General features: G+C 45.9%; 1 protein-coding gene and 1 long non-coding RNA gene across 2 annotated transcripts; one reads left to right on the top strand and one right to left on the bottom strand.

Moving 5' to 3' along the window:
- Nucleotides 1-54: 54 nt before the first annotated feature.
- TADA1 (transcriptional adaptor 1) lies at nt 55-16,868 on the top strand. The gene is made up of 8 exons (XM_026854279.1): nt 55-183; nt 397-488; nt 2,222-2,287; nt 9,435-9,532; nt 12,503-12,712; nt 13,723-13,874; nt 14,878-15,037; nt 16,023-16,868. The coding sequence occupies exons 1-8, from the start codon at nt 110-112 to the stop codon at nt 16,173-16,175; spliced, it is 1,005 nt and encodes a 334-aa protein (XP_026710080.1). The 5' UTR covers nt 55-109; the 3' UTR covers nt 16,176-16,868.
- A 2,151-nt stretch (nt 16,869-19,019) lies between these two features.
- Nucleotides 19,020-23,294, bottom strand: LOC113483128. Its single transcript, XR_003398959.1, has 2 exons — nt 22,323-23,294; nt 19,020-21,913 (listed from the first exon to the last, which is right to left on the bottom strand). It is a non-coding gene; the product is annotated as an uncharacterized LOC113483128 (long non-coding RNA).
- Nucleotides 23,295-23,652: the final 358 nt, after the last annotated feature.

Genomic DNA, 23,652 nt, shown 5'->3' on the forward strand with positions numbered 1-23,652 from the left:
GACGGACTGTCACGTGATCGGGGTGCGCCGCCGCGCTTTACGGTTCCCGCCGCGGTTTGCGGCGTGGAGGGGGGAGGTCTCGGTGTCTGTCTGTCAGGTAACGGCGGTGATGGCGACGTACGTGAGCGAGCTGGAGGCGGCTAAGAAGAGCCTGAGCGAGGCTCTGGGCGAGAATGTGAAGCAGTGAGTACGGCGGGGGGTGTCCGGTCGGGTTTGGGTGCTGCACGGCCCGTTCGTCTTCTCCCGGCTCTCAGTGGGCTGCGTGTTTGTACCGTATCTGTGCAGAAGCCTCAGTGCTGGCCCGGCCTTGGGCCCCTTCGCGCTGGTGGGGGTAGGCAGTGGGTTTAGGAACAACACTTTTCGTTTGGTGTCTGCACCTTCCCCGCTCTTCCCTAGGTACTGGGCCAACTTGAAGCTCTGGTTCAAGCAAAAGATAAGTAAGGAGGAGTTTGACCTGGAAGCACGCAGGCTTCTCACGCAAGACAATGGTAAAAAGCCACCCTGTGTTCGTTTTCCTGCCGGCTCTAATGCTGCTTTGCCCCTGCCAGGCCTAGGGGGGAAGCTCCTCTCCTCTGCACGTTGCTTCCTGAACTGGGTGATTGTTGTGAGGGAAATAAGAATAGCCACGGCTCTGATAGCAAGAGAATTAAAAATGTGAGACATGCCCTCGCCTGCAGGAAGAAGTTCCATTGTGGTCATGGCGCTGACAGGCAATTTGACTCTGTGTAAATATGGTAAAAAGGTAAAATATGTTGTCCTGGCAACCAAAATACTATTTTTTAAATTGTCGTAGAGGCCCCCTACTGCACTCTCCCTTTGCTTGCGGCTGAATGGGTGTGGTGTCTGAGGTGGGGGAGGGAACCCCCGAATTTACCTAGGCAGTTTTGTAGCAGGCAGATCCCCTTCCTGGCCTTTGAGGGTGGCAGGTTGGAGCACTGAAGGGTGAGATTCCTTTGTCCTTGCCTCTGGGGGGGTCTGCAAACATTGATGGGCACTGCCAAGAGCTTTGTGGGGGCTTCTGACTTCCACGGTTGTGATCCCTGTGGGGAAGGATGGGGAGTTTGTTGGTGCTTGGGTTCAAAGGCCAGAGAGGATCCTGTAACCCTCTGACCCTGCTTATGAAGTTTGTCTTCACTCTAATGTGTAATTACCCACTCAGTGTTCCAGTAACCCTTCTGTGAGGAAGTTGTATTTATGTAGAACCTGTATGACTTCACCTTCTTGGGGCTGGCTCTTAGTAGTCCTTTTCTAGCAAAACCAAAATCCCTGCTACCAGAAGTTTGTGTGGCAGCAGGGCAGCTGATCCTCATCTGACTGGCTGAATGCACTAGATGTTTTGTTTCATGTTGTGTGCTTTAGGGCTGGATTTATATGTGCGTGGTTTAACCCCAGTCAGCAACTAAATACTATGCAGCTACTTGCTTACTCCTCCCCTCTCCCAGTAGGATGGGGAGGAGAATCAAAAAAAAAAAAAGTAAAACCCAGGGGTTGAGATAAGAACAGTTTAATAACTAAAATAGAATAAACTATAATAATAACAATAATAATAGTTGTAATGAAAAGGAATATAACAAAAAGAGAGTGAAATAAAATCCAAGAAAAGACAAGTGATGCACAATGCAGAGTTGCATCACTCACTACCTGCTGACTAATGCCAAGACAGTTCCTGTGCAGCGACCTGTTCCTCCTGGCCAACTCCCCCCAATTTATATATATGACATTCTATGGTATGGAATAGCCCTTTGACTACTTGGGGTCAGCTGTCCTGGCCATTCTCGCTCCCATCTTCTTGGATACCTGCTTGCTGGCAGAGCATGGGAAACTGAAAAGTACCTGACTTAGGATAAATGCCACTTAGCAACAGCTAACATCATTGTGTTATCAACATTATTCTCACACTTAATCTAAAACACAGCAATGTACCAGCTACTAGGAAGAAAACTAACTCTATCTCAGCTGAAGCCAGGACAGTTGCACACACTGAGAAGTGACCTAACTTGTTTCTGTGCCATGTGTAGTATCCTTTTTGTTAGTGTAGTAGTAGCAGATTCAGTGTCCAGTAGAAAAAAACCTCAAACTTAAATTGAAAGCTGTTCCTGTGTAGCTAAGCATGTGGGGAAAACACAACTGTGGAAAGGTGTAGCGAGCTACTTTAAGATCGCTTTGAGGGGGTGCTGCTGGGCGCTGAGGTGGTGCTAATGAACTGTCTGTTTTTACACAGTCCACTCTCACAACGATTTCCTCCTGGCTATTCTTACCCGATGTCAGATCTTGGTTTCTGCACCAGGTAAGTCCCGAGAAGCCTTGTTAAAAACAATTGGGTAGTAACGCTTTGCTATGTATATGTTTAGGTTTTGTACAAAGCACTCCAATTTTCTGAGCCTTAATATTCATGATTTTAGTTGCATGGGCAGAAGGGTAGCAAAGGAGTGATCCAGCTGATTTCAGCAGAGAAGTTTTATAAATAAGCTGTGTGTGCTTGATTGGAGGCTAATGCTGGATTGCTGTGTGTGATAAGCTGGTTTGATTTCAGATCTCCAAGCTGAAGTGTGAAGTGAGATGCTGCTTTGTCTTTGATCTGCTTGCAGCTTCCTTTCTCTTCTGAACTTGGTGATGCTCTTTGTTCTTCTCTCTGCTGGGGATATCATTTTGGGGAGCTGGATATTCCTGACTGATCTTGAAATCAAGTATGTATCTGATAGAAAAATACTTACTGGGAATGCTTACAGTGAGTATTGATTGAGCTATGGCCAATTAACTCAACCTTCTGCAGACAGTTAACCTTTTAACTTTGTAAGCATTTAAGATGGCTGTTGTCAGGGTTGCAAGATCTGTTTTGTTTGGTCTTCAGAAGGACTCCCAATCTAGAGCTCTGATAGAAGGACAGTTAAGCTACAATTCAAGATAAGAAACTGCTGGTCTAGTAAAGGAGAGGAATTCAGCTCTGATGGACTGAGAGAATACTTGTTATTAGGGTACCTAATTATGGATACCCACAGCTTTTTGCAGGAGCTGGTCCTTAACTATACCAGCTTGCTAATTAAATACCTCCCTTCCCCACCTCCAAACTTGTTTTGTTTGCTTTTGAACTTTACAAACACCTTTTGAGTCCCAGACTTGTCGTCTTTAGCAGTCTGCACTTAACGTAAATCAGAAGACTTAGGTTTAAATCTTGCTACTCCTTGCTTTTGACTTAGTTACAGCTGGATTATAAAAAGAAAGCACAAGAACAGGAATTCCCCTGTGAGTGCTACTTGAAGTAGCCGAGTCTAAATTAGGACAGTGAGGGAGAGAGTGCCTGTGTTCTCCAAGCTCAGCACTGAGCTGATACAAGCGTTGGAGTAGAGATCATAGCTCAGAGGTCTTGTTTCTGAATGGCAGTAGTCAGGGTAAAGCCCATTGCTGTGTGACTGAAGTTGGGGTTGTTTATTGCTTCGTGCACCATTCTGTGCTTAACTGTGTTGAATTTCATTTGCCTCTTTATCCAGTCACTTAGTCTTGTGCAGCTCTTCTGCAGCCATCCAGTCAGGCTTCATCTTCCCTGGCTTGAACAGCTCAGATTTGTGACAAACTCTATCAGCTCCCCAAGAGCCCCTTTTTCAAGGCTGTCTGGGAATGTGTTAAAAGTACAAGCCCTAGCACAAGGCAGTGTGGTGCTCTTCAGGTGCATTCCATATACTCATTATTTCCTGCCTGACCTTTTTTTAATTTCAAGGACTTTTCCTCTTGTCCCATTAAAGCTTACTCTCTTTAATCGCAGAATCACCTAGGTTGGAAAGGATCTTGAAGATCATCTAGTCCAGCTGTTAACCTATCACTGACAGTTCCCAACTACACCGTATCCCTCAGCACTATGTCGACCCGACTCTTAAACACCTCCAGGGATGGGGACTCCACCACCTCCCTGGGCAGCCCATTCCAACGCATAACAACCCCTTCTGTAAAGAAATGCTTCCTAATATCTAGTCTAAACCTTCCCTGGTGCAACTTGAGGCCATTACCTCTTGCCTTACTGCTTACTACTACGTTAAAGAGGCTCATCCCCAGCTCTCTGCACCCTCCTTTCAAGTAGCTGTAGAGGGCGATGAGGTCTCCCCTCAGCCTCCTCTTCTCCAGACTAAACAACCCCAGTTCCCTCAGCTGTTCCTCGTATGACCTGTGCTCCAGACCCTTCACCAGCTTTGTTGCCCTTCTCTGGACACACTCGAGTCATTCCATGTCCTTTCTGTAGTGAGGGGCCCAAAACTGAACACAGGAATCGAGGGGTGGCCTCACCAGTGCTGAGGACAGGGGTAAGATCCCTTCCCTGTCCCTGCTGGCCACGCTATTGCTGACACAAGCCAGGATGCCATTGGCCTTCTTGGCCACCTGGGCACACTGCTGGCTCCTGTTCAGCCGGCTGTCAGTCAACACCCCCAGGTCCCTCTCTGACTGGCAGCTCTCCAGCCACTCCTCCCCAAGCCTGTAGTGCTGATGGGGGTTGTTGTGGCCCAAGGGCAGCCCCCGGCATTTGGCCTTATTGAAACTCCTACAGTTGACCTTAGCCCATCACTCCAGCCTGTCCAGGTCTCTTAAGAGCCCCCAAAGAACCCTTCTTTGTAGTGCTCCAGCAGATCAGTGACAACATGTAATGGAGTGCTAGCTGACCAGCTGGTTGCCTCCAGTGCTTTCAGGCTGGCTTGTGTTGGCTCTGTGTCCATAGATCTGCATAAGCCATCTTGAAAATAATGTTTAATTATGCATGTTCTTAAAGACATGGTTTAGTGCTCTGCAGTTAACTACATACTGCTAGTCTCTTCTAGAGTCTCCTTTGCTCTCCTCAGATCACTGCAGAGTCTCCCAGCAATTTTGGAGTTAATCTGTACTAGGATACCTCTTTCTGGGCCACCGACTGGTAGATCTATCACACACACATCTCACTTGCCAGTCTGCTGTGTGTGGCGTAGCAGATTGTATGTGCAAGTCCAGGAAAGTGTAGTGCAAGCGAAATACTAGATATTAGGTCTAGTTTTCTTTTTCTCCCCCCAGATGCCAGTCTGACACCTGTTCAGGTTTTGTTGTTCCCCACCCCCCCTCATGTAAGAATGGAAAGCTAATAAGCTTTTGTCTCTACCACTGTCTTTTTGGTAGAAGGTGTTTACTTCATGATTCATGGAAACAAATAACTTTAAAGAAGTGTGCTTGGTGCACTTGGCACACCATCACAAGGGTTACTGTTACATATACTTTCCACTTTTGTGTGATAGAGACAAGGGGAAAGAACCATATTTAAAATGCTGTTTTGTATTAAAAAAAAAATAATCGTGTGGTCAGTGTTAAAAGCATGCTTGATATTGTGGCATTTGGAATAGGAAACCTTAGGGAAGATATTTTTAAGGAGTGATTATAACATATTGAACCATGCAGACAAACCCATCTGATCCAAATTTTACTGCCTCTGGTGGCAGTGGTTCCACCTGGGCTCATAGGGGAGCTCAGGTTGAATGTGACTCTTTGTGAGAACACTTTCAGTTTCCCCCTCCCCTGCTTAGGCTGTTGGTCACTCAAAATTCAAATCCTGGTTCAAGAGCCTGTGTGGCATGGGGTGTTTAGGGCTTGGTGGTGGAGAGGGAGGGAAGCTCATATCTGTAACGATATGAAAATGATGAGTTGCTTTAATTCCTGCTGAGCTCCCACTGATGGCACAACAAGATCCTGAGCAATCCTAAATCTGACTTCTCGGCCCTTTCTAAAAATAGATTCCTTGTGGTAGTCAGGTATGTAAAGACACCCATAAATGCTCAAGTGGCAGCCAGCTGTAACATAGCTGGGAAGCTGTAAAAGTGCCTGAAGAGAGGAATTTACCAGAAACATGATATCCTAAATACTAGAGAGTGCCTTAATGGTGATTTTACGTTGGCTATACCAGCCTGAGTCATGTGGCACACTTCCCACTACAAGAAAATTATTTTCTTTGGTATTCTATTTTTATCAATACTTTCAGAAGTGCTTTTCTGAACTTTTATGTCGGGGGCTTTTCTTACCCCCAAAATTCCATCAAGAGGAATTCCAGTTTAACCTTGCATGGATTGCTCACCAAATTTACCTTGTTTGTTGGACTATTGCAAGCAATCAAATTAACAAGGTTTCTTGAGTTAATACATATCTCACTTGAACTGTTACCTCCCTCCTTAGCTAAATGTTAACAATTAAGATGAAACAATTGCAAGAATTTAAGTTAGTGATGTCAGGAGTTAATTTATTTACTAGCAATCTGGAACCAACTAAGAGATGTTTCAAGGGATTAGAACTCTTGCAAGGATAGCAGTATTTTACTGTGTCAGGGTGGCCCACGGGTTTTGGCTGAAGGGCTGCCAACTGTGAGACGGGCCCAGGTTGCTTGTGTTCTGCTTCTCAGCTGGAAAGGGAAGAAAATGGGAGTGTGAGTTGTTGACAGAGGAATGTCATCAAAATTTACTTGTCTAAACCCTCGTCCCTGCAACAAGAGATAAAAAACCCAGACCAACTGAAGATCACACTAAGCGAGGGTGGGAAAATGCATGTTTCCTGTGCCTGGCTTGCTTTTCTCTTTCGTGACTTTCTCTGTTTTCATCTTTGTCCTTTCCTCCTGTGTGCCACGTCAGGAAAACCTGACACACTGGTGCCATCACTGCAGAGACCTTAGCACCTCTTAGAAAAACATTCTTATCTGTTACTCATCTCTGAAGGCACATCAGCAGCCATTTCAGTGGCTTGTTAACACCTAATTGTCTTGCTAGCACGATTCATGCCTGAGCCAACCCCCTTGTCATTTGTGGCCAGGAAGGCAAGTACTGGTTTTCTTAGAATGCTAGAGGGAAATTTTGCTTTCTTCATCTAGTACAAATCAGGCTTGGTAAAATGAAAACCTGGAAAAGGAGCCAAAAAAAAATCTGCTCTGGGCTCGTTATAATGGGAAATAGGAGATAGTATCTCCATCTTTTCCTTGTACTAAGCTGTCTGGCTAAATTTTTGTTAAATGTGCAGGTTGAGATTCAATTAAATTGCATCTTTCAGATCTACTGTCAAAGCCTAAATATTTAGTTGCTATTCAGTTTAAAACTTGTCTTATTTGTACAAAAATATAGTGTTTTAAAAGTTCAGACTTTGCTATAACCTATTCGTCTGTAATACATTGTCAGATAAGAGTGGTGTTTGTTATTTCCATCCATTCCGCTTTCTCTGTCTCCACCACCTGGTCACGCAGGTAGGATACTTTTGGCTTCACAGTTAGAGTGTTTTTCAGGTAAGGATATTTTTGTAAGTATTTGCGAGGGAGCTGTGTGAGACTTCTGACAAGGAGGAGGGGCCTGAGGGGAGGTGACATTGCAAGCTAAAGAGATGCTTTTATTTCAACCTGTGAAATGAGCCAGGTAACTGCTGTGTCTGTTCTTAACACACCTAATCCCCCCTGCCTAGAAGGGGTCTGACCTGCTATGGAGGAGACAAAAAGGAAGAAAGGACTCATCTGTAAAAAGCAAAACATCTTGTGAGAGAAGTAATGCTATTTTTATAGATCCCAAGACCTAAGTCCTGAGATCTCAGTGAAGGGCAAGAGTGGTCCTTGGGGTGATTGCCCATGGTGCTTTCCCACACCCCCTCATTGAAGCCTCTGCTGTGATGTTGTAGTGATGAGTAGTGACACCAGCTTAATGATTTTTGGAGAGGGTTTATTTATTACCTTTTAATTTTCTGTAATTGACGGGTGGATTTTGACAGTGGTTTGTTGTAGACTATTGTTTTTCACCTCACTAATAGGATGTAGCTAAACTTTTGAGTAAAGTTTTTTTTAATAGGGAGAATATATCATCTCTGTGTATAGGTTGTTTTAAGCCCTTCTTAGCAGCTGACTGTTCAAAAATTTCACCTGAATCCTCTGGTTTAAACTGATCCTTGAAGTCATGTTTTAGGAGGGTTTTTTCATGGCAGAGGACACTATGCTTGTGCTCCACCCATGAGTGTGGGAAGTTCCACGTAGCCAAGGACTTCCAGACAGTCTCATTCCCTATAAACAGGGCTGTAGTATAACTGTATGAATTCCTGATTACAGTAAATTAAACATAGGTGCAAGACCCGGAGGTAAACATGCAGCTTGGTGTGAAGCTGCTGTTGAGCCGTGGCAGCCTGTGGTACCAGAACTGGTGGTTTGTCAGTACTTGGTGAATGTGCCTGAGGCTGGCCAAGTTGTGGGATGGCTGCTCTCACTTCTTGTCCCTGTGTAGAGGAAATGGCAATGCTGGCTCAGGTGCAGCTGGGGAACATCTGAGACATTGCTGTGCTGTCCATAGTGCCTGGCAGCAGAGCTCTAGCCTCCACTTCGAAGGCGACAGAAGTACCTTCAGAGCTGAGTTGTCCAAGCTCCCTGGAGGTGGGCAGGGAGCCTGGCACAGGGCATGCTCTGCTCCAAAGGAAAAAGGGTGCTTGCTCACTGTGCAAAACTAGGGGAGGAGGATACTGGTGACAGAAAGCAGAGGCTGCCTGTGTAGCCACGAGAGGGCTGTCCAGTCTTTGGGTTGCACTTCTTGTTCACTGTCAGTAGGCACATATGCATCAAGCACAGTGTTGTCTTAAGCCCCAATGTACCTGAAGAAATTGTGTATGGAATCTGCAGAGCCACCAGCAGGAAATATGCTAGACTGTCCCTGCCAAGAGCTCTGTCATTATCAGGATGTGGTTTAGCCTACCGTAGGTGTAGCTGTCAAACAGCGTAGAGTGGACTTTTAAGCAGTCTCCTCAAGGTGGCCAAATGTATCATTTATTTATCCATACTACACAGTAATGTCCTTGAGCTGCTTGTCAGTCACAAGCTCGCTGCTCATGTTGGTGTCATCCTGCTCCTGGGCTCAGTGGCCTTTGTAGTTCTTCACCCACCCCCCCGCTCCCTTCCCCTCAGCGTAACGAGAATGACCGGCTGCGGTGTTTAACAAGGGTCCAAGACAAAGATTGCTAAAGCTCAGGGGGAACTGTAAGGGCAGATGTAATGAGTCAGAGTGCTTGATCCTGCTTGTTAGCATCTGACCTGATCCAGGAGTTGTTGGGAGGAGAGTCCCCCTCCAGACAAGTTCCTGTCATTTTCCCGTTGGAATAAATGGTTTATTCCTTCCTTGTTGCTTTCCTTGGAGGCTGTGCTCATATCTCTCCTTCCGCCATGCGTTTTTGTGCGGTGTGTGGACAGAAATTTCTACTTAAGTAACGGGTTGTGAGTGAGTCAAGTTAGCAGGGATCTGGGAAAGGAAGGGAAGGAATGCCAAAAGCATTCTCCCCTGAGAAGTCCTTTCTCTGGGCCATGGCTGTTGATTTTGGGTTAAGACTTAGCTGGGGACCAGATGTTAAGGGTTTTTCTGTGTGGACAGTTTCATCCTGGTCCTAAATCAGCAACAGCTATAGAGTGGGTTTTTTTTCTTTTCAATTTGTAGAAGGTGCTGGATCTCTGCCATGGCCAGGGGGCTCTGCAACTAAACCTGGAAAACCCAAAGGAAAGAAAAAGATTTCTTCAGTTCGACAAAAATTTGATGTAAGTGTCCGTGGTCAAATGGTTGTGGCTCTCTGACATTCTGTTGGGGGTTAAGAGCTCTGCGCAGCGTGTAGTTTTTGGTTACTCCCAGGAATGATGAAAGTCTAACACGTGCAATGATGTATGTCTCATTTGTTTTGAGTTCTGGACTGGGGCAAGAACTAGGGGTTAGTGGCTGCTGCCTCTCTTGTGGAAGCCTTTTGGGAGAAAGCCTATGGTGTGACCTGGCTTTGTCAGACACCAGAGAGTATAGGGAACACCTAAATGTTAGTGTTTCAAAAGCCTGTATTCCAGGAAGCAGCAAGGAGTAACCTTATCTCTGCAGTAACACTTGGGCAGGTCTTTCATACTCTCCATCACCTTTCATATTCTCTGTAACACCTTGTTCATTTCATGTATCTGCTGAATTCTTGAGGCAAAAGTGTTTTCCTATCTATCCAGGCATCTATTAGGCAGAATTCCATGATTGTATCATCCTATGATATTCCCCTCTGCCCAGCCCCAGAACTCTGAAATCTGAAGTCTTAGAAGAAAGTTGTTCCTTGTGTGGAATGTTTTTAGAGGGTCAGTTTGTTTCAGAACTGAAAATGCCTTGAAAAGATGGTGTCTTCTCTTAGGTGGCAGAGACACATATAAGATCCAGTTCACTTTGCAGCGAAGGCTCTGTACGTCCATCTGGTACTGCCACACATTCTGCTGTTGTCTCTGTGCTGCCAGACCAGTGTGGAGGGGGCCTGGTGTGAAGGAGAATCGGGATGGGGCGCTATCTTCCATGGGTGGGGTTTGATAAGGCAGTTCAAACTGAAATTGTTGAAAGGGAGAGTGTCTGTCTCTGAGCCAGATTTATCATGTGTCTGAGCACTTCATGATCTGGTTCAATTCTCTGACAAAGCAGAAAACTAACCAAGCAAAACAGACCCCAAACCCCAAGTTTTTCTTGCTGGTTTATTCAGCTGGATCATTCATTTGGAGGAATGCCAAAGCCAGCACAAAGGAAGCCTGGCTGGGAATAGGGGAGAAAGGTAGCCATGCAAAACCTCCCACTCTCTTACGCTGTGAGAGGTTAGCTTGGCTCAGCCGAAGTGCATACCACACTTATAGGGACTATAAATAGGCACTATGTGTGTGCTTCACCTAGTGTTTCAAAGGGATGCAAGTCCAGCTGAAGGCTCGTTGTATTTAGAAACTGCTGAAATATTTTGCGGTGTTCACAGCTGTGGCCTGAATTCTGATGGCAGTCTGCACTGTGTTTTTGTTTTAAAGCTTCACCATAGCTTTTCAGTGGCAGATGGAGGAGAGTTTGAGAAGCAGGTCATGACATAGTGGAAATCTTGGAATTTAGTTTACTCTGATATCTCTATGTTACACCACATTTCTAGTGTGTATGCTTGTTACTGGAATGCTGGGTAGTAAGTTCTGTATGAAGTATATGTTATTATTAGCAGCATATTACTAGTGGAATTCCTGAGTGGTGTGAACTTGAAGTGCCTCTATTTCCTGATGTTTCCCTCACTAGTCCGAATAACAGCTGTGAATGACCACAGGTTTGTTCCAGTTGGCTTCTGCTCTCCCAAACCACATTCCTCTAATAGCTGCTTACGTTTTGAAGGTCTTTTTTTTTCCAGGCATACAGGCATGTAGCTTTCCTGTAATGAAAGCATAAATCTTCAGAATTACGGGGAGGGAAACCTGGTTTCACATCATTAGTGGGTGGATTGGTTTTTCACTCTGAGTTAAATGCCACACTGTCCTTTGAATAAAGCAGCCTCCCTTCCTTTCCTGAAACTAAGATGTGAGAAATACACTTTGCTGTATATTTGTTGTTTATATTTAAAGTATGTGTTTGTCTTATGCCTCTTAAGACAAGGTTCTTCATAAGAACCTTGCAGCAATCTTCATTCCAGAGCCACCTGATCTGTGGCTTGGAGAGTTGAGGAACAGGAGTTGTGGGAGTAATTGATGATCCAGGGTCATGTTGCTCCCTTGTGGGTTGTGGCTGGGCCAAGCACATGTCTGGGCTTTAGGATCAATTGCTCCCATCTGCTTTTCTCCCTGCTTTACCTGGGGACTGAGTCTTTTCCTGGGAGCCACAACAGGGACTCAGAGCTTGAGATACCAGCATAGCAAGGGAGTTGTGCTGGAATACATGAGGCCTGGGAAATGATGGTTGCCACCTTCTGGTATGAATTCATGTCCTGTTCTGTGATGGACATTTTTCTAAATAACCGAGTCAGTTCCGAAAAATAGCTATAATCCATCTATCAATCAGTGGCTGCTCAGTAACACAGCTCTGCTTAGAGTATTGAAAGTGCACAGGGAGATTAAAGTGTGAAATTTGGAACTGGAATTTAGCTAAAGTTGCTGCATTTGAAGCTTGAAAGAAATGTAAGAATCACTTAATCACACAAGCTTAGGATCATGATGGAAATTGTACAGTTAGTAAGTAAAAATACACCCTTGTATACAAGAAATGACTAAATAAATAATAATAAATGAGACTTCAGCACAGAAGGAGATGACTGAGAGATGTGGAGGTACATAAACTCATAACTGGCCTGGATAGTGTGAGCAGAGACAAAAAGGACAGTGACATAAAGGAGAATCAAACAATCTAACAGTTGGGAAGAGCAGAGCAAACTAGAGGAGGTGACTCTTTGTGATGCGTTGCTACACTGTAGAATTTCTTGCTCCAGGATGCTGTGGATACCCAAAGTTTAGGTGGTTCAGGGTGCTGCTGGACAAGTTCATGGGCTGTTTAATAAGAAGATACCAACACTGGCTCCAGTTTCTTCAGTCACAATTCATTGGGGGTTGGGAGAGTATCCTGGAGAGGAATATCACTCTGCTTGTCCTACTGCGATACTGTCTTTAAAGGTGCTTGCTTTCCAACTGTAGAAGGGATGTTTGGCTTGATGACCCGAAGGTTCTGAGTACTTACTTTCTTATGCTCTAATGTTGTGTTCATAACAGCACCGGTTCCAGCCTCAGAATCCACTGTCTGGAGCTCAGCAATTTGTGGCAAAGGATCCTCAGGAGGATGATGATTTGAAGCTGTGTTCTCATACCATGATGCTTCCTACACGTGGCCAGTTAGAAGGAAGGATGATCGTAACTGCGTATGAGCACGGGCTAGACAATGTCACAGAGGAGGCAGTGACCGCAGTTGTTTATGCTGTGGAGGTGAGACTGGGCTGGCCAGCAGTGGTGTTCTCATTACACCTGCAACAAAAGGCTCTGTGCGCCATATGGGGAGAGGAAACCTGCTTCTCTAATTGTCCATTTGCCATGGGGGTGGTAAGATGAGAATCAAAAGGCTTCCAGATTTGTGGCATCATAGATGTAAAGTCTTGGGTTTCTGCCTGCGAGTGTTAATTTTTAAATACTTGCATATGAAGAACTCTAGGCAAAGTTTTGGAAAATGCTGTTCCTGTCACTTAAAAGCAGGGACAGAACGGGAGCTCCAGTTTAGACAGTTGTATAAAAAATAATCTGTTACAGGCGCAAGTATCTGGCATGGAAGCAAAGAGACAATCTGGTAACACCTGCAGGTGAAGTCCCTGCCCTTGCTGGTTTTGGCCATCAGTGGTGCATTACTTGATGTATCCCAGGAGTGATACAGCCATTACTTGGGCATTGATGTGTGTGGATGGTTTTCTGGAGCCAGGATGTGGAGGCCAACCTGAATTCCCCATCTGGGAGTGAGGCCAAATTAAGAAGCAGTTATCTGCTTGTTTTTTCAGACAGTTGCTTCTGCAGCACTTCCCAGGCAACTGAACAGTCTGAAAAAGAAGAGTGGCTTTTCACTAGTTTTAGGGCCAGTATTTCAGGACAAGTGTAACATCTAGTGCCAATCATGAAATCTCTTAACTGTTGATCAAAGGGATCAGAGATTGGGAATTTCCTAGCATTTAAAAAGCCTCTGACATTTGAAGTACCACATGACATATTAAAGTACAGTTCACAGTCTCATGCATACCGTACTCACACAGTGCTGTGGTCTCTGTATCCAGCTGTATCTTATGGTGAAAATGTACTGTGACTTCTGCGGATCTTGGTTCTCTTTCGTCTTTAGGTCCTTGTGGTCATAGCAGCACTAATTCTGTCCTGCCAGCTGGTGAGGCACTTCTCATAGCTGTGGCTTGGTAGAGTGACTAAATGGGCATGTGTAATAAGATTGTTTTTCATTGCAGAACCATCTTAAGGATATTCTGACATCTGTGATATCCAGGCGGAAAGCCTATCGTCTGAGAGATGGCCATTTCAAGTACGCCTTTGGAAGCAACATTAACCCTCAGCCATATCTCAAGAACAGTGTTGTTGCTTATAACAATTTAATTGAGTGGTAAGGAGCTCTCAGTACACTGCTAATTTCAAATGCAATTTGCTAGTCCCGAAGTCACTCCATGGTTCAGTTTCTCTTTTTATTTAGTAGAATCTGTTAATTGTGGTGTTTAGCTTTCACACATAGGAAGGTATTGGTATGGAGGACTGTACGGCTAAGCAGGGAGGGAGAATATGGGGACTTCTCAGGAGTGGAGTTTAGGGCAGTGTTAAGCCTCTTCCTTGCCTGTGCTTGTCCATCAGTTTTTGAAGGTGACCCCTGGCCCTCTGAATGTCTTCAGTAATCAGTGCTTTTTGGAAGCTGGAGTGAGGCAGGCAGAAATTCTGCTGCTCTCGGGGAAGCTGCCCCTGGGCAGAAGAGCTCTGTGTTTGTGGGGGCGCTGCTGTTGTGCCATAGGAGTGAAGTGTCCGTGAAGACCTGCAGGACACTGCCATCCTGTCAGTTCCTGCACCTGAATGCACTTATGCTTCCTTGGCATGCCTTTCTGGTTCACAGAGCTTCAAGGTCATCATGTTTTCCAAAGTCTCAGTGTCAGAGCAGCTTGTGCTGTGCATCTGGCAGTGTGTGTATATGAGAAGGCAGTTGTGTTTTGTCTCTGGCAGCTTCTAGCAGTTGACAGGAGGTCGTGGGTGTTTTAAGATTTGGTTATAGCACTATAAACACTACAGATGCAATCCACTCCAAACAACTCTGCCTAACGGCTAGTGTCTTTCAATTTAATCTTGTGGGTGTCTTAATTTTTATGTTGGGTAGAAACTACTGACCCTAAATAACAAAAGTTGCCCAATCAAGATCAGTTAAGCATGTTTGAAACATGTTGAGGATCAGTTTACACTATTTTTATTAAACTGGAATTTAAAACATTTTAATTACAGATGAAATAATTTTATGTACATAAAGGCTAAGTCAACTGATACAGAAAAGGCAGACCTGGGGCCAGGCCCCTACTGTGTGACTTCCAAAGCTGGTGCTGTTTTCTTTTTACTGTCTGCTCTGCCTGCAGCCCTCCAACCTGTGCGACACCTGCTGGCCAGAGCCTAGCTCCCCAGCCCCCGCCTGACGATGCTGAGCAGCAGGCAGCTCTGCTCCTGGCCTGCTCTGGAGACACCCTACCAGCATCCCTCCCGCCGGTGAACATGTATGACCTGTTTGAGGCGTTACAGGTGAGCTGTTCATATTACACTGTCATGTCACAGGCAGTGCTGTCCTGAGTGCCAGCTACCAGCCTCAGCTTTGGTTTATATGCATGGAGGGGGATTTGATTTCTACTACAATGCTTCCTTTGCCTTTCAAATTGACAGTTCTTTGGCTTTGACTTGTTCCCACTATCAGGTAATGGTTAACATACAGTCAGCTAATGGTTCAATGCCTGTCCTACTCCCCTTGGTCAGAGTTTATGAGGAAATCCCTGTCTGGTTATGTAAGAAGGGTGACCTCTTTCTCTGTAGTAAGACTGCAAGCAATTATATTGGAGCTGAGCTAGACTGGAATTTTGGCAGTGATGCAGCAGAATGACTTGGCTGGCATGTCCCTTCTTATTCCTCCCGTTCTACCTTTGTACTTTGAGGAATACTTGGTCCTGTCATGTGGGCTGCTGCACTGGGTTAGCTACGATTCCCTCAGCCCTGTGGAGGTGTCTATGATAGGCTGGATGAACCTTCCTGTGGAGATGTTTGCCTGTGGTTCCCTCCCCCTCTGCCAGGTCTGGGGACATTCAGATTCCTTTGAATGTCTAAAATTAGCTGTTAGAAAATTCCCCCTTGATCTCCGCTATTGTGAACAGGCCTTGGAATTTTGTCTCATAGCTGTGGATGCAGACCGTAAGAGCTGTCATCAAGCATTCAGCTCGTGTTTAGTCAGAATTGCTGTTTGTAATATTTTGATGACAAATTATTGTCATTGCAAGAGCAAAATGATGATTTCCTTCCCATGTCACTTCCTTACAAAATGGCGTAATAGGTGGTAGTTCTGTGCTGGCTGGCATGGCAGTGCTGACAAGTGGCAGCTTTCCTCGTGTGTGGCAGCCTGCGTTCCTGCCCTGTGGGGCTGGTGCTCTGATCATCCTATAGTAGAGGGAGGTTCTTCCACGGGCAGCATGGGGAAATGTGTACAAAAGCATGAAAATTGTTTTCTAATGTGTATCTCCAGGTACACAAAGAAGTTATTCCAGCACACACTGTCTACGCTCTAAACATTGAGAGAATTGTCATGAAACTCTGGCATCCAAACCATGAAGAGCTACAGCAGGATAAAATCCATCGCCAGCGCCTGGCGGCGAAGGAGGGCCTTCTGCTGTGCTAGAGGCAGCCATGTCAGGCCTCAGATGGCTACACTGCTGTTCCTTGGACTTGACATTCAGATGCTTCTTACAAACCTGTGTCAGCATTTCAAGGATGACAGAAGTTATGAGTCAACTTTCCTATGGAAATACGAGTTGTGGTACACTTTCTCTGCTTTCCTGGAGTCATGTGCCATGGAGTGCTTGCAGCAATCCCACTGAATTGGAAAGGAGAAACAGATTTGTTTGCAAAGACTGTTTTTTAGGAAAAAAAAAAAGTGAAAGAGATCGTCTTAAATAAGGTGGTTTTGTGTTTTCTTTTGTAAGCACAGGGAATCTTCCTCCCTGCCCTCCCCTCTCGGGTAGTTTCCCATCTGAGCTCCTTCTCCAGAGGCCTTCTCCAACGCATGTTGCGGTTGGTAGCATTGTTTTCCATTCTGTTGTGTGTGAGCTGCTCACTCAGAGGAGTGAGTGAGACAAGGCTCTGAGGTTGATGAGGACAGGGAGGCATGACTTTCTGTTTATGGTCATGGGCAAAAGACAGACTTGTTAGGGGAAGAAAAGAGAAACATCAATTTAATTAAAACACCACCACCACTTAATTTAACAATCAGAGTAGGATGGTGAGCAGAATTGCCACATCTTAAAAACACCTTCCCTCCATCCCTCCCTTCTTCCTGGGCTCAACTTTGCTCCTGCTTTCTCTACCTCCTCTACCACAGCAGTGCAGGGGATGGGGGTTGTGGGTTTTGGTCAGTTCATCACCCGCTGTCTCTGCTGCTCCTTCCTCCTCAGGGGGAGGATTCCTCACACTCTTCCCCTGCCCCAGCGTGGGGTTCCCTCTGTGGAAGATAGTTTTCCATTAACTTCTCTGACATGAGTCCTTCCCATAGGGCTGCAGTTCTTCCCAAACTGCGCCAGTGTGGGTCCCTCCTGCGTGTTGCAGTCCTTCCAGTGATGAATTGCACCAGTGCAGGCTTTCTAGGGATTCCTGGCCTTCTTTGTGTGCAGCCCCCTGCTCTGGCGTGGGGCCCTCCACAGGCTGCAGGTCTGCATCTGTTCCACTGGTGACCTCCAGGGGTGTGGGAGAATCTGCTCTGGTGCACTTCCTCCTCCTCTTTCAGCTGACCTCTCTTTGAAGAGGTATTTCCCTCACAACTCCTCTCAGCTTGCCGTTCTTAAATATGTTATTGCAGAGGCGCGGCCGCCAGAGGTGGGTCCCGCTTGGAGCTGGGGGAGTTTTGAGAAGCTTCTCACAGGAGCCACCCCTATAGCCCCTCCCCCTGCTACCAAAGCCCCTCTACACCCAAACCCAACACACATTCATTTAATTGGAAACAGGGTGGGCTCTTGTGAAATAAAGATGAGCAATTCTGTAAGCTGTCATTGTTCCTCTTCTACCAGGGGAATTTCTGATTAGAAGTGCTGAGTAAACAAGGCAAAAAAGAAAAGGTCCTTTCTAGCCTGTCTTTTAAACTGTTTTGCATCACAAAACATGAAGGTGCCAGCTGTCGTAGGAATATCTCACCAGTTACCAAAATACGCAATAAAATCAGGGTTGTGAGTAATTTTTCTTGTCAGCTTAGGCCTTGGCTCACCCCTGTCCTGCAGTAGTTGCAATCTGATGTTCTAGCTGTTGGACCTATGACTGGAGGCAACCTCTGTGCTGTCAGCACAGTGAACAACAGCCATCCCAGCAGGTGGCTTGGCCATCCCCAAGGTGGGCCAGCAACTCCCAAATGTATGCACCAAGTCACTGTCTTAGTGCTGCAGACTCCTTGGATTTGCAGCATGAACAAGGTGTCTTGTATTACTTCATTGTAAAAATATGCAGCCATACTTGGGGAGGTGTGCAGATCACTGTGGAAGAAGGGAAATTGCACCTGCTGTGGTTCAAGCATTCTTCTGTCTTCCTCAGTCAGCTGTGTGCTCCTCGGATTCTAAAGGGAACAGGCTTATTATGACATGAGAACTCTATTGAAATATCTTAATTACTATACTACCTGTTTTTAACCACACCTATGGAGGTACCTGCTGAAGGATGACTTGGCTTATTGTGTCTCCAGGTAGTACAATTGAAACAGCTTCCTCTGTGGGAATATGAAAGGGGAAGCCTGTGGTTCCCCTCCATTCTAAGTAAGTTTCCTCTGTTTGGGAAGTACTTGAATAAGAGAGCTGCCATCTTTCCCCTTTCCCATGCAGTTTCCTTCTTTACTGTGCCCCTAGGACTGAAGGAGGTGCAGGTCCCTGATGTTTCCTCCCAGTTATCTTTTTTATAAATGAGACGGGGAGTCTAAACAATCTTAGACTGATGGTGCAAGGCCTGCGCAAAAACAAAGGGAGGCGTATGGGACTGGTCGCAAAGACATACCAGATGCTGATAACGTTGCTAGGCTACTGTCTCCTAGCCCAAAGAGAAGTCTCCTCTGGTCCTTGAAGTTGTGGGTATCAGCAACAGACTACCCCAAACACCAGCACAAACTGGCCTGGCAATCTGGACAGAAGCCAGAGAACAACTGAGGCTGCGCAGAACGACAGGGTGAAAAGTTCATCAGCGAGGAAGAAGAGGTACTTCATCTATACGACCCCTCCCCAGGAAGCTGCGACCCCAGCCCGGAGCTTGAAGAGCTCATTGTGCAGGCGCAAGAGGAGGAGACCTGATTACCATGAGAAGCGAGGGGAGGCAGGGCTAGACTATGTATATGTATAGGCGTTTTATGAATATGCACTACTTTATAACATATAAGCCGGACGGGAGCTGCAAATGATGCGCATGTTTGTGGTGGAGCGATCACCCATGCGCCCAGCACTGAATAAACATACCCACTTTATAACTCCACAGTTATAGAGTGATTTCTCCGCAAGTCATAACTTCATTTCTTGACTCCCGTGGCTGTTCATTCTGGACCAGAGTTGTAGCAAGGGGCTGTGCCGCTGTCACTGTGTTCCTGGCTTTCATGCATCACCTTGTGGGATGTGCTGTGGAGTCAGGCATAGCAAGAGGCAGTGCCAGTGCAGGTATCAGTGGCTCTCATCATGAGAAATCCATTTTAGGGTTATGAAGAAGTTGGGCAAGGCAACAGCAGAGAACTGCAGCAGGGCCTGGCAGGATGAGAACAATTGTACTTGGCAGATCATGTCTCTTAAGGTATAGCAGCATGTGGTTAGGGGGACTGGGGGAGACGAGAAGGAGATTTTGGTCCCTTTCAACTGCCATTTTTTCTGTATTTAAGCATATGCAGATGTTCAGAGTGAGCCTTAGCTTAAAAGTTGACCCCAGTGGCTTTTAGATGACAGTTTTTAAAAGCAACATTGAACCTGAGTAACTCTGTGTGGTGAGATCATCAAGTCACCCAAAGTATGGACTCTGGGGTGTGGGAGGGGGATTTCCCAGATAATTGTTATGCTTCTGGTGTAAAATGAAACCATTAAGTTTGTTTGCTAGAAACTTTGGGGCAGCTCTGAGGATTTCAGATCTGAAGAAAGCACGCAGCCTCCAACAGCATCACAAGTGTGTTCTGAAACAAAATACTAAGTATAGCCCAAGAAGTGCTACTTTATTCTGCTTGCATGTGCTGGGGGAACGTTCTACAGACAGCCTCGTGCTCTGAAGAGCTGAGTCATCTATTCCACACTGAAAAAAGTGGGTTATTTGGGACACCTGCTAGATAACAAAGGCTTAAATAAGGAAATCTTGTCAGCTCCATTTCACAGATCGGAAAACTGAAAGGGACATGTGCTCAATGCACTTTCCCACAAAGTGTGAGGTCTCGTGAGAAAGTAGTGCTTCGTAGACATCTGGGGTAGTTTAGCTGGAAGGGACATCTGGAGGCTGCTTTGTCCACCCCCTGCTGAAGGAAGGGCTAAATTCAAAGTTAGAGCATGTTGTCTGTCTCCAGAGATGAGACCAGAGAAATGGTGGCATTTCCTATTCCAGTGTGTGACCATGCTGATGGTGAAGGTTTTCCTTGCAGCTCTCATCAGAATTTCTCATGTTATGCCTGTGCCTGTTGCCTTCCAGCTTTTCCTGTGTGTCTCTTTGTGGCTTTCCATCAGAGAGTAGCAGATAACAGGAAGATCTCCTTTTGACTTCTCTCCAGACTGAACAAAGCCGGCTCTCATAGCTTCTCCTTATACATTGTGTGCACTAGTCCAAACCATCTTGATCACCTCCACTCAACTTGCTCTGGTATGTTACTGTCCTTGTGCTGGGGAACCCAGACTGGACCCAGCTCTCCAGAGGATCTCAGGAGCTCTGAGCAGAGGAGATGCAGGATCCCTCCCCTTGCCCTGCTGGCTGTGCCTCTGCTAGCAGCTGGCCTTTGCTGTATGGGTGCACTGCTGACTGGTAGGTTGCTTGTCCACCCACACTTCCAGGCCCTTTCCTGCAAAGCTGCCTTCTTGCCTGTTGTCTCTAGCCTGTTCTGCTGCAGGGAGTTACTCCATCCCAGTGGCAGGGCTGTGCATTTTGCCATTGAACTTCTTGAGGTTCCTCTCAGCCTATTTCTCTGACCTGCCTATGTCCCTCTGAATAGCAGCTTCAGTGTATGAACCACTTCTCCCAATCTGGTGTCATCTGCAGATTTGCTGCCCATATGCTCCATCCTATCATCGAGGTCAGCAGCAAAGATACTAAAGCATAAGAAGCTCCAGTATTGAGTGCCACTAGTAACCAGCAGCCAGCTGGACTCTGAATCGCTGACCAGTGTTATTGGAGACCTGCCCTGGGAGCAGGGTGATGGCACTGATATGTATTGCTGTTAGGCTGGTGGCTTTTGCTGTGACATGACTTACGTCTGTCTTCACTACAGTAACCAGCCCTTTAAAATGAGTAAGGTTGCTGAACTTCAAGGCAGCAGCTCAAAGTGGCACTGAAATTAGTTTGGAAGGGTTTATCTTCTGCCCCAAGAGCCACTGAGCTTTCACATTTATCTTAAGCAACCTGTCGTGCTGCTTAGTGGTCTTCACCACTGAAAGCTTTTTCCACAGTCCTGTGCCTCGCTGCAGCTTAGGCATAGAACTTGTTATATTCACCCAAGAGTATTGTATAGAAAGACAGAAGGGAAGGAATGAGACATCATCTGTCACATCCCTGGTAGCTAGAATTGCATCCTGCATTCTTAATCCAGTAGGAACTGTGTGATGTACTCAAAATTACTACTTGGGAGCTTCTAGTGCTTTTAGCTTCAACTTCTAACACTGCAGTGGAAAACCATTAGCCATCACATGAAGAGGGGAAAAAAAGTGCTTGAGAGCTTCATCAGGCTCACTTCATGGCCTGAGTTTGGGTGAAGATGGCTATCTGATCTCAAGATGTGGTCAATGCCCCTGGGAGTGTAGGATGCAGGAAGAAAATATTTTAATTTTCAGACACTTCCAGCTATCAGACCTGGCTTAAGCCTGACCAAGCCTTTCCAGCTGGGTGCCAAGGAGGATCCTGGAGATATGAATGTAGCCCTCCTTAACAACCCCAAATAGCCAAACTCTTGCTCCCAAGACTGGTGACCAAGAAAGATGCTTCTCGTTGGTGGTTCACAGTAGAAATCTGGAGCATAGCACTTGCTATCAAACATGCACTGCACTACCCTTCTCTTAACTGCTCATATATCCCCTCCCAACCTTCCCACTCTTTCTTCTGCAGCTGAGGTGAACTTTCTTGGTCGTTGCTGCAGTTTTTCCTTCCTAGCATAAAATCCTCCTGCGTAGAAATCTGGGATTGGACTTGATGCAAAGAGCAGCTCCTCTGTTTGAGGGCCAAAACCTATGTGTGCGGCGGGCTGAGGAAGCAAGCAGCCGATTCAGTGTGAATGATAGAGTAAGCTTCAACTTTATTGAAAGAAATCACACCTTGTATAAGCACTCTACAATAATCATGCATACTACTCACAAATCTATTGGATACATGTAAAAGGCTACATTATAATATCCCAGCCCCTTGTGGCATTTCAGGCATGTCACAACACCTTCCTTCTTCTGGCCTGCTTTCTTTCCCAAGGCCGTTCCTTTATCATACACAAGGCCATAATGTACCTCAGTTTCTCTCTTTGTTAACATAACAGTCCTTTGTTAGCATAACTGTACCCTGGGTTTTTTCCTTTGTTTACCTCAGATGGCTGCAATCAGCTTCTGCAGGGAGCTATGGCCTTGCTCTCTGCAAGCCGTTCTCCAACATATGTGCCAGCAGTGCCTAAAAATGCAAATTCTGGTTTCTCAATAGAGAAGAATTTAAGCTAGTGATATTGTACCACCTTCCTCCTACTTGACCTCTAGGAAATTTCTGGCAAAGAGAGAAAAATGAGGAAATGAGATTGCCTTTAAGAAGAAACCACACATACTGCATTTGTGTCCTTAACTGTGAATACCCAAGAGCCCCAAACTGGGGTTGCAGAAATGCTCTGGTGTCCAGCCAAGTAAAAACAATACCAAGAAAGGTGACCTCCTTTTGTGCTCCTGGGGTGGAAGAGTGTGATCTATTCTGCAGTCCAATGTCATCAAACAGAAGAGGGGCTGCCTGCCCAGTTCTGAGAAGGCAACTGCAGAGAGGGGGTGTGGTGGCTGTTCCCTGTCAGGGTCTTGTAGGTGCTGATGGATGTATCCTGCTGGTCTGAAATGACATGCAGAAGGGTTTGTAGGAATGCTGTAGCAGTAGCATGATGACAGCAAGCTTTCCTCCCAGTGAGAGGCACATCTCATGCTGCTAAAGGAGGGCTTCAGCAGCCTCCTAGAAGGAAATAATTTCTCAGAGCCAAAAAGTTTCCTTGTGGCATTGCCTTTCTTCACCAGTGAGATTATTGGTGTGGTCTGGTTGGCAGGAGGAGGGGAAGAATTTACCTGCATGCCTCACAGTTACTGCAGAAGAAAACTTTATGTGTAGCTGTGGATGTAGCCTGGGGCAGGCCAGCAAGCCAGGCTGTGTCAGGCAAGTGCACCCTTCATGTCCTTGAGGTCAGTATTTGCCAAACCTTGAGATAATTCTGTGTGTTCCAGACACCGTTGCAGACTTGGCACCTCTCAGGCTTCTTTGCACAGCAGCAAATAGAGTTAACAAAGTGTGCAAAGTCCGGGCACAGACACTAGTGTCTGCCTTCTTCAGGTGTACAGGGACAGACCTTAGTTGACACTGGGATCAGGGCACCTCAGTTACCTCTGGCTGGGGTTGTGTAGCAATGACAGGAACACAGTGCAGATTTCTTGTTTACAGGCTGCTGGCCACCACTGAGCTGCTTCTGTAAAATGCCTCCAGCCCTGAGTTTGATTATAGTCCAAGGTCCTGATTAGATGATTAATTTCTTTGTTCTAGATCACAAAAGGCAGAGGCAGCATCGAGTTATATCTGGACAGAAAACTTGTATAAGAATAATTGTTCACTCGGAAGTGCATCCGAGTGAAATTTTTTGTATAATTTTTTATTCATTTCTTGCCAGGAAATGAGGTTGTGTCTCCAGATAACATCAGGTCGATGGGGTTTTATGACTGCAGACTATCCTCAGTCTGAGGAAA

The sequence above is a fragment of the Athene cunicularia genome (assembly GCF_003259725.1).
Source record: "Athene cunicularia isolate RWA chromosome 8 unlocalized genomic scaffold, athCun1 chr8_part1, whole genome shotgun sequence".
NCBI lineage: Eukaryota > Metazoa > Chordata > Aves > Strigiformes > Strigidae > Athene > Athene cunicularia.

What these genes read in the sequence shown, in the direction of transcription:
- TADA1 (XM_026854279.1), top strand. Translation starts at nt 110, where the DNA reads ATGGCGACGTACGTGAGCGAGCTGGAGGCGGCTAAGAAGAGCCTGAGC. An exon ending in CTGGGCGAGAATGTGAAGCA is followed by an intron (nt 184 to 396) that starts GTGAGTACGGCG and finishes GCTCTTCCCTAG; the next exon opens with GTACTGGGCCAACTTGAAGC. An exon ending in GATCTTGGTTTCTGCACCAG is followed by an intron (nt 2,288 to 9,434) that starts GTAAGTCCCGAG and finishes TTCAATTTGTAG; the next exon opens with AAGGTGCTGGATCTCTGCCA.